The following is a 19,576-nucleotide window of genomic DNA, read 5'->3' on the forward strand; positions in this document are numbered from 1 at the left end:
GAGAGAATGCCTGGAAATTCCTCTGAAAAAACCTCTCTGCTTCACAATAGGAAAGTCTAGTTACAGACAATGATGAGACTTGGGCATGTCAGTTTCAAGCAAGAGTCACAAAAAGAGGCCTCGCTAGGAAGAGGTCATATAATATACCATAGTAATTTGGCATAAGATAACATCTACGTTAAGTTCAATATTTCATTATCATTACTCAACTCAGATTTTTCTTTCATGACTTGGACTTGACACGAACTCAAACTTGAAATTGGACTTGGACTCGAAGTTTGGTGACGCAACTACAACACTGGTGGTGTGACTAGATGATTTATGAGTATACGCAGATTAGGATGAACTCAGAGCCAACCCTAATACCATATGTCTAAGCCCATACTACCTCAGTTTCTCCACATCCACACACAAGCAGCAACAAGGCTGTGGGATGGTCAAGAATTACATTATTTACATTTCATGATGATTTTTTTTCTCCTTTGTCAGAAATTCAAGTTAGTTAAAAATCCTTCACTTCTAAAACCCTGAAGATGAATCATGTTTCTGTTCTTCCAGTTTCTAAATTGCAGTTCATGTAATTATTTTGCCTAGCAAAACTGCTGCACTCGTGACAAAAAAGTACAGAAATTTCAGTGGCCACTGGCAGCTACTAGTTAAAATGTCACCTGGTCTGAGCATTGGGGCAGTCGTGGATCAGCGGTTAGGGTGTCGGACCCGTAACCGGTGGATCGCTGGTTCGATTCCCCGTCCCTGTCCCTAACCCTGTACCTAACCCCCACTGCGTGGGAGCAGTGGGGGTTACCCCACTGCCCACTGCCCCGGGTTTGCTGTGTGTGTGTGCACGTCACTTGGGTGGGTTAAATGCAGAGCACGAATTTCGTTGGAGTGAGTTCCCTCCAATGACAAAATATGTCACTTTCATCTTTCATCTTTCTTTCATTTGAGATACATTTCCAGAATGTATCTATCTATATATCTAGAATTGCATGTGTATGTATTTCAATCAGCGACGGGTTAAATGCAAAAGTTTGAAGTTTGAAACATTTTGGGGAAATGTGTTTAAAAGCACAGACCAATAGAATAATCATGGTCTGAATTTGCACCTAAAATGTTTGTTTTGAGTGTGAACATGTCATTACATGGGGAAAATAATATAAGCTTTCAAACTTTAATTAAGACATTAAAACTAAGTTGCTGATAATAGATGCAGTATCTATTTGTCTTTTTGCATGTGTAGTTGGTTGCATACCTTGCCATGTTGGCCCAGCTGCTCATGGCAGATAACTGCATCCTCCCAAAGCTCCAGCTTTTCATAAATGAGCAGTGCTGAACTGATGCAGCCTAGGTCTGTCAGAAGGCTGGCCAGCTGTTTCTGTAGAGGAGGAAAGAACACGAATAAGAGGCTAAAGCCATATAAAGGGCTTTGCAATGTGTTCAGCAGGCAGTACAACAATGCTGATATGTGGGTGCCCGTGTAGCTCAGTTGGTAGAGTGTGCAACCCATTGAGGCTATCTGTCCTCTGCAGTGGCCACAGGCTCATCTCCCGCCTGTGGCTCATTTGCTGTGTGTCATCCCTTCTCTCTCTGCCCCCCTTCCTGTCATATCTTCAGCTTTTCTATATGAATATTAGCATTAAGAAAATGCTAACATGTGCATTAAGCATTAAGAAAATGATAATAAATGATAATATGCAGCCATAATGTTGACTTTGTTCACCATCTTAGCATGGTTGTAGTGTTCTCATGCAGGGTGTAGGGAAACTCTGACTAAACACCAAGTTAAGGATTCAAGGAGCTTTATTGTCATTTCACACATGTAGAAACATGAGGTGGAACAAAATTAGTTTCCTTGGTCCCGGTATAAGCCCAAAACCTACAATACCAATGCTATAAATATAAAAACAACCAGAATAAAGATATAACCAGTGAACAGGGACCAGATGGCAACAGTATTTACAGCAGTATTGTGGAGTTGTGCAAACGAGACAGGTAATAGTGCAAATGAGATGCATAGTTCAGTGCAGATTGGCTGCATTGTGCAATGTTCATGGGAGTTGTCAGGGAAGGGAGAGGGAGGGTGATGTGTGTATGTGTGTATGTATGTATGTATGCGTGCGTGTGTGTGTGTGTGGGGGGGAGGTGTTAGCAGCAGCAGGTGCTGCCGCTGTTGACGATGTGTCCAACCACAGCTGTATCATCCGCAAACTTCACGATCAGGCAGCTCCGGTTCTGAGGGTGATGGGGGAGGAGGAGTTGTCGTGGATCTTCACGGTCTGTGGCCTGTCCGTCAGGAAGTCCAGGACTCAGTTGCAGACAGTGGAGCTCAGTCCAAGAGTACTGAGCTTGTGGATCGGTGTCTGAGAAATGAGTGTGTTAAAAGCTGATGTAAAATCCACGAAGAGCAGGCGGACATAGGAGTCCTTATTTTGTAGGTGGGTGAGAGCTGTGTGGACCACAGAAGATATGGCATCCTCTGTGGATCAGTTCTTCCTATAAGTGTACTGGTGTGGGTCCACAGTGATGTCTGTGCAGTCTCTGGCGTGGGCCATGACCAGTCTCTCAAAGCACTTCATGACTATTGGGGTGAGGGCTACTGGCCAATAGTCATTCAGGCTCGTCACTGTGGAGGACTTGGGGATGGGGATGATTGTGGCTGTCTTCAGACAGGTGGGGACCGCCGCCTGTTGGAGAGAGGTGTTGAAGATGTCCGTCAGTACCTCAGTGAGCTGATGTGCACAGCCCCTCAGCACCCGCCCAGGGATGTTATCGGGACCAGCAGCTTTGTGTGGGTTTATCCTCTGGAGGGTCCTCCTCACTTCTGCTGGGGTCACGCTGAGGGGCTCTTAACCAGGTGGGGGAGTGAGTCTGGTGCTGAGGGGGGTGTCCAGGTCCTCAAAGGGGGTTAGTTGTTGAGAGCATCAGGCACCGTGGGGCACTGTGCATCTTTGGTGTTATAATCTGTGATGCACTTTATGTCCCTCCACATGCTCTGTGGATCGTTGGATGTGAAGTGTCCCTGGATCCTCTGGGCGTATGCGGTCTTGGCCCTCTTCACTCCTGCAGTCAGCTCTCTTCTCGCCACCCTGAGTGCCAGTCTGTCACCTGACCTAAACGCAGCATCCTTGGCTTTCAGCAGAGACCGGACCTCCGCGTTCAGCCAGGGTTTCTGGTTTGGGTAGGTTGTTACTGTCCTGATACTGGTGACATCCTCTGTGCACTTGTGGATGTAACTGAGGACAGCAGATGTATAGTCCTCCAGGTCCACCTCTCCCTCATGGACAGCTGCTTCCCTGAAGACCTGCCAGTCTCTGCGTTGGAAACAGTCCTGCAGTACAGGGACAGCATCGGTGGGCCACACTGTGATGGTCCTCTGTGTTGGCGTGTGGCGTTTGAGCAGCGGACGGTAGGCAGGAACCAGCATGATGGAGAGGTGGTCGGAGAAGCCGAGGTGGGGGTGGGGGACAGCTTTGTATGCGTCTCGTTTGTTTGTGTAAACACGGTCCAGCGTGTTATTTCCCCGTGTCGGTATGGTGACATGCTGGTAAAACTTAGGCAGAGTGTCTGTCAGGTTTACGTGGTTGAAATCTCCCGCAACCACTTAAAAAGCCTTCGGGTGCTTGTTCTGGAGCGAGCTGATGTTGTTGTGTAGCTCCCATAGCGCTTCATTAGCATCTTTGTTAACGTAGACACATAGCCTGCACCCACGGGCTTTCCCCGACAGCTGGTTACGGTCCGCTCGGAAGAGAAGCCGGCCACCGATCTGGAAGACTGGGTCCGGCATGTTCTCTTTAACCATGTTTCCGTAAGACAAAGCACCGCACAGTTCCTCATCTCACGTGAAACCCGCAGCCTCAGCCGAAGTAGGTCCATCTTGTTATCCAGAGAGCGAACATTGGACAGGAACAGGGACGGGATCGGCGGTCTCCCGACGTTAGCCTTTGGCCTAGCTAACAGGCCGCCCCGTTTGCCCCTCTTCTGCTTCCGCGCACACCGCTTACCCTTGTCTTCCGTCCGGCGTAGCCTGCTACGCCAGTCCGGTGTTCTCAGGAGCTGCAGTCTGCCCAGAGAAGCTCTGAGTTGGAGTGAGGCCGTTGTTGTTGTTGTTGTAGTGGTTGTGGTCCTGAACCTTATACACTTGTTCGTACAAATGAGAAAAATCACTGAGATATTGGGAAACCGGCTGGGTTCCACTATGCCTTCACACCCTCAGTTTTGTCTTCTTGGTGGTAAGGCAATGTTCTGATATGGTAACAGTGATATGTCCAAACACATAATTTCGAATTTTAAAAGTTGGTCTTGTCACAGCTGCAAGAATGATTTTACTGAAGTGGAAGAAAACGAGATCTTCCTCTGTGAAGTCATGGTCTGGTTACATGTTAATTTAAAACAAGAATGTAAAGAAGTGAATGACTGACCTTTTTCTTTCATGTCCCCTGTTTTATTTTAACATTAAGAGATGGTTGTCTTCTATCTTAAATGTCTTGACTGTATCTGTTCTACTTTGTGCTGCCTTACTTTGGAAAAAAAAAATCAATGAAAAATTTAAATTATATAAAAAAAGACTAAACAAAAACACTGCCTATAAAAGCATTCACATCTTAGGATATTTATATGGTCAATATAATTTGCCTTTGTTCACTAGAATTTGAAAAGGGTTGGGATACAAAGGTTATTGAAACGTACAAGTAAAGTGATGTGAAGAAGAAGAAGAAGAATCAGCTTTAATGACAATATATATATTTTTACATACACACACTGAATTCATCTTCTGCATTTGACCCATCCTTAGCTGAACACACACATGCAACACCCGGCAAATTACATGCAGTGAAACACACACAGGAGCAGTGGGCAGCATCAAGCGACCGGGGAGCATATTGGGGGGGTTAAGTGCCTTGCTCAAGGGCACATCAGCCAGTTAATGGAGGGTGGGGATTTTCGCATTAATCCCTCCACCACACCCAAATTTTTCCTGCCCGTCTGGTGGGGAAATCGAACCGGTGACCATCCGATCACAAGCCGCTTCTCCAACCTCTAGGCCACGGCAGTGTTAACCTCAAGAGACTTGTGGTCTCCTCAGGAAAAACAGTGTTTTGTGTGCAGTTTTGACAACTGCAGAGGTGTTTGTGGTCCAACAGAGGTTCTCGCGGACCAAGGAGTTTAAAACAGGTAACCCTCTCCACACATGACCCCTGATATAAATGGGGGCGTGACCTCCTCTCTTACACTTCCTGAAGTCAAAAACCATCTCACTGGTCTTGCAGAAGTTGAGAGAGAGGTTACTGTCCTGGCACCAGGACAGGACAGTAAGACAGACACCACCTGGGGTCTGTCTGTCAGAAAGCTCAGAATCCAGTTAAAGATAGATGAGTTTAGTCCTTTTGGATGAGCTTCACATGCACAATCGAATTGAACGCTGAGCTGAAATGAAAGAATAGCATTCTCACGTGTCCCTCTGATCCAGGTGGGAGGAGGGCAGTGTTCGGCAACAGGGTGATGGCATCATCTATGAACCTATAGGGCCCTTATGCCAACTGGACAGCTTCCAAGGAGTAAGGGAGTAAGGGAGGGAGATGCAAATGTGTGTTTTAACTAGCTGCTCAAAGCGCTTCATGATGATGGAGGTTTTTGCAATGGGGCGGTCGTCATTCAGGCAGGTGATGGGGGGATTTTTTTGGAATAGGGATAATTATGGTTTCTTTGAAGCATGTGGGGACTGTGGCACATGGTCAGTGCATGCTCTGATGACCTGACATTGGAATGCCATCTGGCTCGGGTGACTTCCATGGGTTTACTCCTTTAAGAGCTCTCCTCACATCAGCCGTCTGCCTCAGGGTGAGCATTCTCAAGTACAGTTATTGTTTCATATAGTCTAATGGTATCTGTAAACAGTAAACAGCACTCATCATGGCAGAGCAGAATTCCTGAGGGAGAATAAAAAGGCCATACCTTCATAGTTAAAGGCTCCATGTCGGGTGAGCAGTGTTGTCTCAGAACTGCAATATTCGAACTCCAGCGAAAGTTAACTAAAATGCACACACGCACTCCTCTTTGCTTGCTGGACAGTAAATCCAGGTAGTGTAATGGCCAAGTCCAGTATCATGGAGACAAGCCAGGTCTCAGTGAATGCTGTAACACAACAGTTTCTGATGTCCCTCTGGAAATTCATCTGCACATGTAACTTGTCCATTTTATTGTCCATGAATTAGATGTTAGTCAGCAAAATGCTAGGTAGTGGGGGATTGTGGTATCGTGTCTGGGATCTGACAAGAATACCAGCATGTTTTCCTCATTTCTTCCTCCTCCCTTGGCGCAGAGGCAAGCACAGTGGTGAAAGAGAAGTATAGTCACAACACGGATTGCAGAAAGTTGAAAAAAAAAAATGGAGGGAGAGAGAGACTCTGCGTACAACAACTGTTGCCCAGGTTCCCCATCCATCCATCCATGTTCTATCCGGGACCGGGTCGCGGGGGCAGCAGCTTGAGCAGGGATACCCAGACTTCCCTCTCCCCAGACACTTCCTCCAGCTCTTCCGGGTGGACCCCAAGGCGTTCCCAGGCCAGCCGAGTGACATTGTCCCTCCAGCGTATCCTGGGTCTTCCTCGGGGCCTCCTCCCGGTGGGGCATGCCCGGAACACCTTCCCAGGAAGGCGTCCAGGGGGCATTCGAAACAAATGCCCGAGCCACCTCAACTGGCTCCTTTCGATGTGGAGGAGCAGCGGCTCTACTCCGAGCTCCTCCCGGGTGACAGAGCTCCTCACCGACCTGTTGCCCAGGTTCTTCACCAGTAAATGCTTTACAAGAGAGTGAAGCAAAGAGAAAGTCACTGTTGAAGAAAACTTATATTAAATCTCAACTTGAGTTTGGTCAAAGGCAAGTGGGAGACTCCACGGTCAACTGGAAGAAGGTTCTTTGGTCTGATGAGACCAGCTTTTTGGCAATTAGACCAGACTCTATGTTTAGCAGACACCAAACACAGGACATCACCACAGGCACACCATCCCCACCGTGAAGCATGGTGGTGGCAGCATCACACTGTGTGGGTGCTTCTTGGTAGCAGGCCCTTGAAAGCTTGTGTAGATATTGAGCAAAATGAACGCAGCAAAATATGGGGAAATCCTGGAGAAAAATCTGATTCAGTCTGCAGGGGAACTACGACTTGGGAGAGGATTTTTCATTTTCAAGACAATTTCGCGAAGCATTCAGCGAAAGCTAAACAGAAATGGTTAAAAGTCAGCAAGATGAACGCTCTGGACTGACAGAGTCAAAGCCCAGAGCTCAGTCCAATAGAGAATTTGTTGCTGACTTGAAAAAGGCTTTTCATGCCTGATCCCTGTGCAACCTGTTCGAGATTGAACAGTTTTGTTTCATCAGTGTAAATCAAATATTGACACTACTAAGTGAACCCTGGCAATAATGTGGCGCTTTGCAATTGACAATAATAATTAATCATTACTAACTAGTAATAATCATTAATTATTATTTATTGTTTGATTAATAATTATCTTTAATCTTTTAGTTATATAATTAGTATGCCCTCAGTAATGTCTCCCAAGGCAAACTGGTCCAAGCTGAAGGGCCAGACAAAGTGCAGTTCAGGAAGGCCACAAAGCTACAGAAGGACAAGTGTACCCTGCCTGGGGGTTACCAAGGGCCAGCCATGGAGCAAAGCCTGTGGAAGGGGCGTGTTAAGTGTCTGGAGTCCAGGCCGTTACCCATGGCACCTTGCCAGCCCAGCCTGAAGCAGGGACATGGTTCTGTCCTTCAGTGAGCCATCCACCAACCACTGGAAGGTGCCCCTACTGAAAACTCCATTGCTCTGCTGGGGGACTTTAATGCCTACATGGGCAATGACAGCATGACCCGGAGGGGTGTGACTAGAAGGAATGGCCTGCCCGTTTCGGATCAGGGATTAGGGGAGGATGCTGGAAAGACCCAGTACACCTAAACAAACGGCGAGGGTTTGCTGGAACATCAGACTGAGGACCCTGTCTTGATGGTCTTCAACTCCCACCTAAGGCAGAGCTTTGACTGCATCCAGGGGGTGGTGAGGCAGCAGTATGGAGCTGCAGTCAAAACTGGTGCTAGTCGCAGGAGCAATCCCTGAACACGCTGGTGGACAGTAGGGGTGCTGTCAAGCTGAAGAACGAGTCCTACAGGCCATAGCTGGTTTGTGGGACTCCAGAGGCACCTGACAGCTACTGGCAGGTCAAACAATGCATGGATCAAGCCGTTGCTGAAGCAGAAACTCGGATGTAGGAGGAGTTTGGGGTGTCCATGGAGCAAGACTTTTGGCTGGCAATTCTGGCAAACCATTCAGTGACTCAGGAAGGGGAAGGTGAACTTTGTTCACACTGTTTACAGTGCAAATGGAGAGCTGCTGACCTTCACTGTGGACTAGAGTTGGGTGGTATCCAAATTTTAATAGCGTCAAACCTCCTCCACATTTTACCCCAGTATACGGTATTACTGTGACCTGGGTTTCCATTAAAATCTGCTGGTATTTTTTAACCCCTCGGTCAAAATGTCTGGTGAAAATATTCCCTACAAGTACAAGTTGAATCAAAGAAATTACAAATGAGGACGAGTTGGCTGCAGCTACAGCCAGGCTCATAGATGCCACAAGTGCGCAACAAGACGCCATGGCTTCTCTGTGATTATGAAGGCTTGAACGTCTCAACAGCATGCAAATTTCTCATTAGAGATTTCAGTGAAATCTACCCTGATCTTTTTCAGTTTGTTAATATACAGTAGTTTTTATTGCATATATAGGCTATTTCAAAATGCATATAGCAGTTTTTTTAATTTCAAGTTGGCAGCATGCAGCGTGATTAAAATGGTATGAGCCAGTCCAGATGTGTTTTTCGTTTGCAAATTGTTTTATCTGAGAAAAGTTCCTTTATATTCACGTTAAAAGAGCGCAGCCTTATGCAGTATTTGTTTTAGATGTTACGTATGGGAGTCAATTGACGGTGTAGGAAAATGAGAGCCGAGGTTGTTCTGAGAATAGAATAGATACATGAGAACATGAGAAAACAATGGCTACAGGTTGCCATGACCTGGACCGATATTGGATTGGTGTCACATGTGGGAAAGAGCAAAAGTACACCACATACACATACATAATGTAGTGCGTGATGCAATATATGCGCTGCATATAGGAAAACAGGTGCAAAAGGAAGACGCTGTATATGCAGCGCGTTTGTACTTGTTGGCCACCGTGCCGAGCGACCTGATTCAAAATCTCCACCTTTGCAACTGTGCACTGGAAATTATTCGTTGTTAGTTTTTTCTGTAAGAAAACTGCTTGGAGAGGAAAAATACCAAAGCTGAAAAATAAAACTCAAGATTTGTACTGTAATGTGTAATGTAATTTTCTTTTTGTTACAATTGATGATACAAAATTGGTATCGAATAAAGTATCGTTCAGGAACCGGTATCTAAGTAAAGGTATCGGTATTGGTACCGGTACTGAAAATTTGTGATCGATACCCAGCCCTATATTGCACCTGTTACAATCAAAATTGTCCCTAGGTGCTTTACAGAAACGCAGAGCCTGAACCCCCGAGCAAGCAGACAGTAGCAAGGAAAAATTCACTTTTAACAGGAAGAAACCTTGAGCAGGACCCGGCTCACAAGGGAGAACCATCACAATCAATCAATAATGCTGCTTTGCACACCTATTCACACTACAGTATTTACAGAATTTCCCTCCAGGGATTAATAAAGGAATTCTGATTCTGATACAGTACATTACATTATACCAGTCCTTCTCAAATAGTGGGGCGGTGCGATGCCAGGGGGGGGGGCGTGTGACCCTGGGGAACATGCTTTTTTTGCCGTACTAGAATAAAGTGTAATTGCACATGTAGCGCTTGGCTTCACTGTGACTACAGTGGGAGACGAGGAAAGACCGGTGTGTTTACTGTGTCTAAAAATGCTGGCAGCGGACAGCATGAAACCAAATAAATTAAGGCGCCACTTGAAGACATTACATCATAATCATGCTGATAAGCCGCTGGAGTTTTTTCAGCGAAAACGTGCCGAATATTGCCAACAATCATCCCGCTTTGTGAATGCTACTTCAGTAAACCAGCGAGCACTGTTAGCATCATATTATTACATATTATTAAATATTATTACATATTATTATTACTATTATTTATAGTCGCGGCGGAGAGTGGGTGGGGGGGCGTGAATTGTTTTCTTCTTGCTGGGGGGAGGCGTAACAGAAAATAATTGAGAAGCACTGCATTATACCTTACACTACACAATGCATTACAGTATTAGCAGGCCACGCAACAGTGATTGTTTAAGTTATTATGGTATTTAATGCTCAGAAAAATATAAAACTTAATGCATATAACAGGTTCAACCGGTTCATTCAGTTCCCAATAAAAGTAAAATTCTATTGGCTGTCGCGTGACACAGTAGAAGCACCATTCCCCTCTTCATAAAAAATTATTCCACCACATCTGATGACTTCAAATTCAAATTCAAAAAAAGTTTTTGTTACCTGAACAGCCCATCTGGGAGGGACATGGCAGCAGTAGAAGACTTTGAGCCGCTCGGTCACAGGGCAGTTCTTATCTTCAAAGTGGTCTACTATTGCCTGGTAAAGGAAAAGAGGAAATTAAGTTTTCTGCTGGGTATGTTATTTTCTGATAAATACACAAAATTAGTTAGATGCTGTATTTTACCATGGTGTGATTGTGGTCACTGGAAGCTTCAGTCACTTCAAGAGTGACTCTGACAAAATATCTTTGGAATGCATGCTTATTGAATGAGATGTAATTTCAGCAAATATCGGTATCAATTGGCACAGTAGTATATGGTGTGATTAACTCTCTCCTGAGCCTTCCTTGGCAAATCATACAACGACTGACTTTCAACATCTATTCATGTTAACAAGCAATCAGCAAAACTTTGTTTTTGTTACATATAGTCTGAAGAAATGCTGTACAACAGGACTATGTATTGTACAGTCTATCAGGCAAAGCAAGATTAAATTGGCATGGTTAAAGATTGCATTTTTGTTTTTGTGTGACTACTTCTGTTGGTCCAGGCAAAATGTGTCAAATTTCAGGTGAAATGTTCACTTCTGCAATAAAGCTTGAGATATAGTTGTACAATTTAGGGTCCTTAACATTTTTAGAAATGTTACCTTTGCAGAAAGCCTTGTGACAGCCATGGTGTCAATTTTACTTGCACCAATCGTGGATACAGCCTGCTGCTGTTGATCCTACTTTTTTCTAAGCTTTTAGCCCGTACTTCTTTTTTTTTTATTTATTTTATTTATTTATTTATTATAACATTTTTTGGAAGCTGTGCCCTAGCTAACCATGCTACTTACAAGAGTTTTGCTAATTTTCATTCACGCAATTACCACATGCCCACTTTGTTTACTCCCAGGATTAGCTGATCGCACTGAAGATTCCATCCATCATGGCACCGCAGACGGTCGACATGGTGTTTGGTTCAGCTCTCTTTTTACTGTTTTTGTGTTTTTATCCCGGTCGATGCCTCAGTTCACAGATTTATTACACCAGAGGCGAACTCATAAACATCCGCGCAACAACCCCACCAGATTTGTCTCCTGAGTTTCTCGCCAGCTCTCTTGGCTATGAACATAGTAAATTCTGTATGTCACCCAAAACCATGACAACCACACAGAGTCCAGACCAGGAGGCAGAGCTGCCATCTTGCACACCACTCTACAAGCTCTTTTCGACTGTCACAACCCCCAACCCCCTTCACACCCCATAGAAACTGTGTCTGCTTGAGACTGTATAAGCCCACACCCAAATCTAGAGGAGTTGTTCATAAAAACTGGGTTAATCAAATCAAAACAACTATTTTAGCTAACCAATCCAATTTAACTATTAAATGAGGTTTGTTAAACATTTGGTCCCTCATGTCCAAATCTCTAATAAATCTGCTGGGGGACACATCAGGATACAGGGAGCTATCTCCTCTCCGCTCTTCTCTTCTCTCCTTTTACACAATTACTATTCTGTCTTTATCTGTTATACTGTGTAGTCTGACCTTGGTGTCTCGCACTTTCTGTGTCTTCATAGACTTCTCCAGAGCTCTATCCACCGGCACCAACCTCCACCTGCATCACCTCCTTCCTTCTGCTTCAACTCTGCCGTCCCTGCTCATCAACCAGCCTGCTGCTCCTGCTTTCAATGCTTCCGGCCCAGCCTTCCCACCAGGAGCTGCCTCCATCAGCCCTCCTCTAACTGAACATTCCCCATTTATCCCATATTTCATGATTGCTAACTGCTTTCCTGCCTGTACAACTTCCACTGCACGTCTGCCTGTCCTGTGTGAGGGATCCCTTCTCTGTTGCTCACCCTGAGGTTCCTCCCATTTTCCCCCGCTGTTTTTTCGGGAGTATTTCCTTAGTTGATGTGAGAGTTGACGAGCAGAGGATGTTGCTATGATGTTATGAGACAAACAGCCTGTAAAAATGGGCTATACAAATAAAGTTGCCTTGTCTTGTCTCCCCTCACTCGTCAATGTGAGGTTGTTGGCAAACAAGATGGTTAGAAGAGTTAGCAAAGCTAGCCAAGAGTCCATGGGAGTACCAGGAGTGTAGTGTAGCAAACCGCTCCACAGAGGATACCATCATGACAGCACTCCAAACAACCCTGACACACCTATAGAAGCCCAACAGCTGTGTGAGAATGTCGCGGGTGGGACAGGGATGCCCAAAGGGCCGTATATAGCCCAAAGGGCCGTAAAATGCCCAGGTCTGCTTTAGAAGAACAATGAGAACAGAAGACCTCCCTCTCCACATAAATGGAGATGAAGTGGAACTTGTGGAAAGCATAAGGTTCCTTGGAGTCAATATATCAAATCAGCTGACATGCAACACCTCAAACCCAGTTTAAAAAGCTCCAACAGAGACTGATGCTCAACCTCTACCATGAGTAGAAGTACAATGAAGAGCATCCTTACCAACTGCATCATTGTGTGGTATGCCAGCTGCACAGATGCTGAATGGAAGAATCTTCACTTCATACAGTGCACATGCGTCAATACGTGTGCAGACTGTTACAGACGCTCCCAATCTTCTTCACTGTTTCTACTGCTTTTTATTATATTTTCACGACTCTTTTTACTTTCTTTTACTCTGGACTACACTGTTTTTCTACCCACCACACACCAGGAAAGTTGTGGGTCTTGAACTACACTTTTCAGTGCGGCGATGAAACTCCTCGCTGCCCGCATTGTTTACACTCGGGATCAGCTGATGGACCTGAAGCCGGCCACCGCTCCAGGGAAAACACCGAGAGTAATCCCTGCTGAATGCTGGATCAAGACTCACAGAGGATGCAGGGAAAATAAAAAGTTACGGAGGAAGAGGGAAGCTTTGAAACAGCGGAGTCTTATGACTAGAGGGTCCCCATGGCGTGGAAGACGTCATGCCTCATTCCTGTCCCGAAGACACTGCATCCCAGCGACCCCAAGGACTACAGGCCTGTGGCTCTGACGTCACACATAATGAAGACCCTGGAAAGACTCGTCCTGGAACAGCTCCGGCCCATGGTCCAACCACTTCAGGATCCCCTTCAGTGCGCCAACCAGCCCCGCCTTGGAGTGGACGATACCATCATTCATCATACCATCACTACCTACTGAACAGGGTCTACACCCACCCGGACAAGCCAGCAAGCACCGTGAGAATCATGTTCTTCGATTTCTCGAGTGCGTTTGACACCATCAGGCCGGCTCTGTTGGCGGAGAAGCTGACAGCGATGCAGGTGGATGCCCCACTTGTGTCCTGGATCGCAGACTATCTGGCGGGCAGACCGCACCGCATGTACGCCTGAAGTGCTGCTTGTCAGATGAAGTGATCAGCAACACTGGGGCTCCACAGGGGACCGTCCTCTGTCCCTTCCTCTTCACTATCTAAACCACAGACTTTACGCACTGCACAGAGTCCTGCCATCTTCAGAAATTTTCTGATGATGTATTACTGGGGGGGATGAGAGAGAGTACAGGACAGTAGTGGGCAACTTTGTCACATGGAGTGGGAAAAACCACCTACAGCTCAATGTGACAAAGACCAAGGAACTGGTGGTGGACCTGGGGAGGACTAAGGCTCCAATGACACCTCCATATGGAGGTGGTGGAGGAGTAGAAATACCTGGGGGTGTACTTGGACCACAAATTGGACTGGTGCAAGAACGCGGACACTGTCTACAGAAAGGGCCAGAGCCGCCTTTATTTTCTGAGGCATCTGCAGGATGATGCTGAGGATGTTCTATGAGTCGGTGGTGTCCAGTGCCATCACATATGCTGTTGCCTGCTGGGGCAGCTGCCTGAGGGTGAGGGACACAAACAGACTCAATAGAATCATTAAGAAGGCCAGCCATGTTGTGGGAGAGGAACTGGACTCTCTGACAGTGGTGCCTGAGAGGAGGATGTTGTCCAAAATAAGGTCTATACTGGACTTTCCCTCTCACCCTCTCCACAATGTGCTGATCAACTACAGGAGCTCGTTCAGCAACAGACTCTTACTACCACGATGCACCACAGAGCGACACAGGAAATAATTTCTGCCTGTCGCCATCAAACTGCTAAACTCAGCACTGTGACGGACACACTTACTTTATATATACAATGTATATATATTGTTTTTTACACATGTACATACCTGTATTTTTATTTTTTTTTAAATTTTGAACACATGTAAATACCCGTACTTAGATTTTAGATTTATACTTATTCTGTTTTGTTTATCCTATTTTTACACCTTTCACTTTTCTTTCTTGGTCGGGAATACTGCAAGTGCAATGTCAAAAAATGTATGAAAAAGGATTTCCCTTCGGGGATAAATAAAGGAACTCTGATTCTGAGTGGTGAAGGCAGCCCAGTGCATCCCTGGGTTAAAACTCCCTAACGTTAACACTGTGCACTCCAACAAACTACAGCAAGCAGTATATTCATGAAACTCACTGTTGTGCTGCCATTTGGAAAATGGTTCAAAACAATGAGAACCAGCACTAACAGGATGAGGAACAGAGCTTTTATCACAGAGCTGTGGGCTCCATCACATAATACACTCAACAAACTGTGAACGTACACACACATAAACACCAGACTGTGAAACACTGACAGAGACTCTGTGGATGTACACATGCATGTGAACTACATGCAATGTAATGACAACCAAATACTTAATGGACTCAGCATCCCAATTCCAATTGTGCATTATCTTATTTGAAGATGGAGGGTCATAGTTAAATGTTAATGCTTGAGTTTTGGAATTAGTTGATCTTGCATTGTTTTGTACCATTCTGTGGAAAAATCATCTGTCACTGGAGACTTCCCACCTTTCACTCTCCTGATTGCTGATTGAATTTCTTTTGTTATTTTAGATATTAATTTTCCATTTTGTTCATCAGTGATCTGATGAAGATTTATCTTGGCCAGGAAGGCATAGATCTGGTTGTCGTTGCTTGTCTGAGGTTGGGAATATAACATGTTGTAGCATTTTGGAAGCGCTGTTGAATTTTCTCCGGAATAGTATATTTCATTTGTTGCGGAGTTTCTTATTTTATGAAAAGTTCTATCCGCTTCAGAAACCTCTGATGAAAGACAAAACAACAAGGATGTGTACGTCGCCCGGATCGGCATTACCGGGGGCTCACCCCGGAGTCAGACCTGGGGTTGGGGCTCGCAGGTGAGCGTCTGGTGGCCGGGTCTCCGCCCACGGGACCTGGCCGGGTACAGCCCGAATAAGCGACGTGGGCCCGCTCTCTCGTAGGCCCACCGCCCGCGAGAGGGTTCAGAAGGGGTCGGTGCAACGTGGTTTGGGCAACAGCTGTGGACGGGGATCCCGGTGACCCAAATCCTGGACAAAAACTCTGGCTACTCTGGCTCACTGGGGGGGAAAGAGCCTGAGCTTTTGCAGGAAATTGAGTGGTACCGGCTAGAGATAGTCAGGCTCACTTCCACACACAGCCTGGGCTCTGGAACCCAACTCCTGGAGAGAGGCTGCACTCTCTTCTACTCTGGAGTCGCCCATGGTGTGAGGCGGCGAGCTGGTGTAGGCTTGCTCATAGTCCCCCAGCTTAGCCACCATGTGTTGGAGTTCTCCCCGGTGAACGAGAGAGTCGTTTCACTACGCCTACGGGTCGGGAAAAGGCCTCTCACTGTTGTTTCGGCCTATGGGCCAAACAGCAGTGCAGAGTACCCGGCTTTCTTGGAGTCCCTGGGAATGGTACTTGAATGTGCTCCGACCGGGGACTCCATAGTTCTACTGGGGGACTTCAATGCCCACGTGGGCAACGGCAGTGATACCTGGAGTGGCGTGATTGGGAGGAACGGCCTCCCCGATCTGAACCCAAGCGGTGTTCTGTTGTTGGACTTCTGTGCTAGTCACAGTTTGTCCATAACGAACACCATGTTCATGCATAAAGGTGTCCATCAGTGCACATGGCACCAGGACACCCTGGGCCAGAGGTCAATGATCGACTTCGTGGTCGTGTCATCGTGTCATATGTTTTGGACACTCGGGTGAAGAGAGGGGCTGAGCTGTCCACCAATCACCAGCTGGTGGTGAGTTGGATCCGCTGGTGGAGGAGGAAGCCGGACAGACTTGGCAGACCCAAACGTACTGTAAGGGTCTGCTGGGAACGTCTGGCAGAACCCTCCATCAGAGGGGTTTTCAACTCACACTTCCGGGAGAACTTTGACCAGATCCCGAGGGAGGCTGGGGACATTGAGTCCGAGTGGACCATGTTTTCCACCTCCATTGTGGAAGCTGCCGCTCGGAGCTGTGGTCGTAAGGTCTCTGGTGCCTGTCATGGGACTCCCGAGGCAGCTGATGGGTATCGGAGGGCCAAGCGTGCGGCAGACTGAGCAGTTGCGGAAGCAAAAACTCGGGTCTGGGAGGAGTTCGGGGAGGCCATGGAGGAGGACTATTGGTCGGCCTTGAGGAAATTCTGGCAAACCATCCGGCGCTCAAAGTAGTGATATGGCTCTTATCCCCTTTCTCTATACTTTTTGTGGAATGATTTACTTGCTTTGTATGGGTTAATTTCTCTGGTGCACCCGGGAGTTTTCACGCTATGCGACAATCTTGACGGTGTGCCAGGGTTGCAATACAACGAAGCATACAAAAGTAGAAAGTAATTCCCCCACAAAATATAATAATAAACAATAAAAATATTTTAAAAAATAATAAAAAAATAATAACAGAGTACTATAAAAAATAAAAAAAATTAAATAATTTCTGACTTAATATCTACCTTAGTGCTCAGTACAGATAGAGTGGGTGACTTTAACATTCATATGGACCTCTTAAGACAGCCTTTAAGTCACTCTTAGATTCAATAGGTTTCCTTCAGATAGTAAATGAACCAACACGCTGTCACAATCACACCCTCGATCTGGTTCTCACCTATGGCCTAGAAACTAAGAACCTGTTAGCTGCCCCTCAAAAAGCTCTCCTTTCAGACCACTCACTTATAACTTGTGAACTAACTTTAACAGACCTAACAGCACACAACAAAAAGATTTACTATACCAGATGCCTCTCTCAGAATACATATATTTAGGGATGCAATCCCATCACAGCTCCCCTCAGCACCATATACCAGGATAACAGACCGTACTGATTTAAATATTACTCCTGCAGAAATTGACTGCTTTGTCACCAACACTGCAGCCACTCTACACACAGTTTTAGTTATGGTTGTCCCACTAAAAAAGAAAGTTACAAATCATAGGAGGCTAGCTCCTTGGTATAATTCAAATATACAAACACTGAAAAAGGTATCAAGATGGTTGGAGAGGAAGTGGTACTCCTCCAAATCAGTTGAATCCCAGAGGGCCTGGAGAGATAGTTTATTGACGTATAAAAAGGCCCATCTTCAAGTCAGAACAGCTTATTACTCATCATTAATAGAGCAAAACAAGAACAACTCATGTTTTCTCTTTAACACTGTAGCCAGGCTGACAAAGTCACAGCTCTGTTGAGCCTTATATTCCTGCAGCTCTTAGTAGTGCAGACTTTATGAGTTTCTTCATCAATAAAATCACTAAGGTTAGAGAAAAAAAATCAATCAAGATCTCACCATGATAGCCAATATACTGCCATCTTTAAAAACCTCTTTTAGTCCTAATCCACCTCTGGACAGCTTCCTGCCCCTAGACCACCCTGAACTGACCTTCAGCATTAATAAATCTAACCCAACTACATGTCTCTTAGACCCCAGCTGGCAGCTTTAATCAGTGTAATCTACGGACTGTATTCCCCAAATACCACTAGCACGTAGACATCCCCACCTGTGATAAGAACACTTTGGATCACGTATACACCAACATAAGGGGTACATACAGGGCTGCATCACGCCCCTTCTTTGGACATTTGGACCACATCTCTTTGTTTCTGAATGACTGAATGAATCCTGAATGACTATAGGACAGTAGCACTCACTCCAATCATTATGAAGTGCTTCGCGAGAGTGGTGCTGGCCCACATTCAGAGCAGCATCGCGGACACACTGGACCCCCTGCAGTACGCCTACCGGCTCAACAGGTCCACCTCAGACGCTATCGCCGCAGCCCTGCACATCTCCCTCTCACACCTGGAGAATAAAGACTCCTACATCAAGATGCCTCTTTATAGACTACAGCTCCGCCTTCAACACGGTCATCACCCACAAGTTCACCCACAAACTGTTCTCCCTCGGACTACACCCCATCCTTTGTGACTGGCTCCTGGACTTTTATGACTGGTGGTCTGTCAGAACAGGGAACAGGACTTCAGCCAGCATCATCACAAATATCAGCACACCACAGGGGTGTTTCCTCAGTTCCATCTTCTACACCCTGTTCACCCACGACTGCGTAGCCTCCCACAAGGACAACATCACCCTGAAGTTTGCAGACGATACCGCTGTGATAGGACGCATCACTGGCGGAGACGAGGTGGCCTCTCTGGTGACATGGTGTGAGGTCAACAACCTCACCCTCAACACAGACAAGACCAAGGAGATGATAGTGGACATGAGGAAGGAGAGGAGCCCTCATCAGCCACTGCTTATCCAGGGACTGGAAACAAAGAGGGTGAGCAGCTTTAAATATCTGGGTGTCCACATCAGCGAGGACCTCACCTGGACATTCAACACCACACAGCTTGTAAAGAAAGCTCAGCAGCGGCTGTACATCCTGAGGAGGCTGAGGAAGTTTGGCATGTTGCCCAAGATCCTCAGCAACTTTTACAGCTGCGTTGTTGAGTCCATCCTGACCAGCTGCATCACTGTGTGGTACGGCAGCTCTACTGTCATGGACCGCAAACGCCTGCACAGAGTGGTGAAGACTGCGTCTAAGATCACCATTTATCTATGCTCTCTCTGCAGACAGTAGCGGTTTCTCATATGGGCAAATTGGGCAGCCGCCCAGGGCGGCACTTTGCTGGGGACGGCATGTGAAGACCTCCGCCCCGCCCACCAAAAAAAAAAAAAAAAAGACAAAAAAAGATAAATAAATACTTTAATAATTAATTAATAATTGGCGCCCCCTGGCGTTGGGTGGAGGTGGAGGTAGGGTCACT

General features: G+C 46.2%; 1 protein-coding gene across 1 annotated transcript in view; it reads right to left on the minus strand.

Annotated features, from left to right (window-relative positions):
* ttc27 (tetratricopeptide repeat domain 27) overlaps positions 1-19,576 on the minus strand; it is a 103,986-nt gene that overhangs the window by 38,120 nt on the left and 46,290 nt on the right. The window contains exons 11-12 of the mRNA XM_046400976.1: positions 10,520-10,615; positions 1,253-1,375 (exon numbers count right to left, since the gene is read on the minus strand). Coding sequence (XP_046256932.1) covers positions 1,253-1,375; positions 10,520-10,615 — 219 coding nt within the window. The remainder of the gene's footprint in view (positions 1-1,252; positions 1,376-10,519; positions 10,616-19,576) is intronic.

This window comes from Scatophagus argus, chromosome 10, assembly GCF_020382885.2.
Source record: "Scatophagus argus isolate fScaArg1 chromosome 10, fScaArg1.pri, whole genome shotgun sequence".
Lineage (NCBI taxonomy): Eukaryota > Metazoa > Chordata > Actinopteri > Scatophagidae > Scatophagus > Scatophagus argus.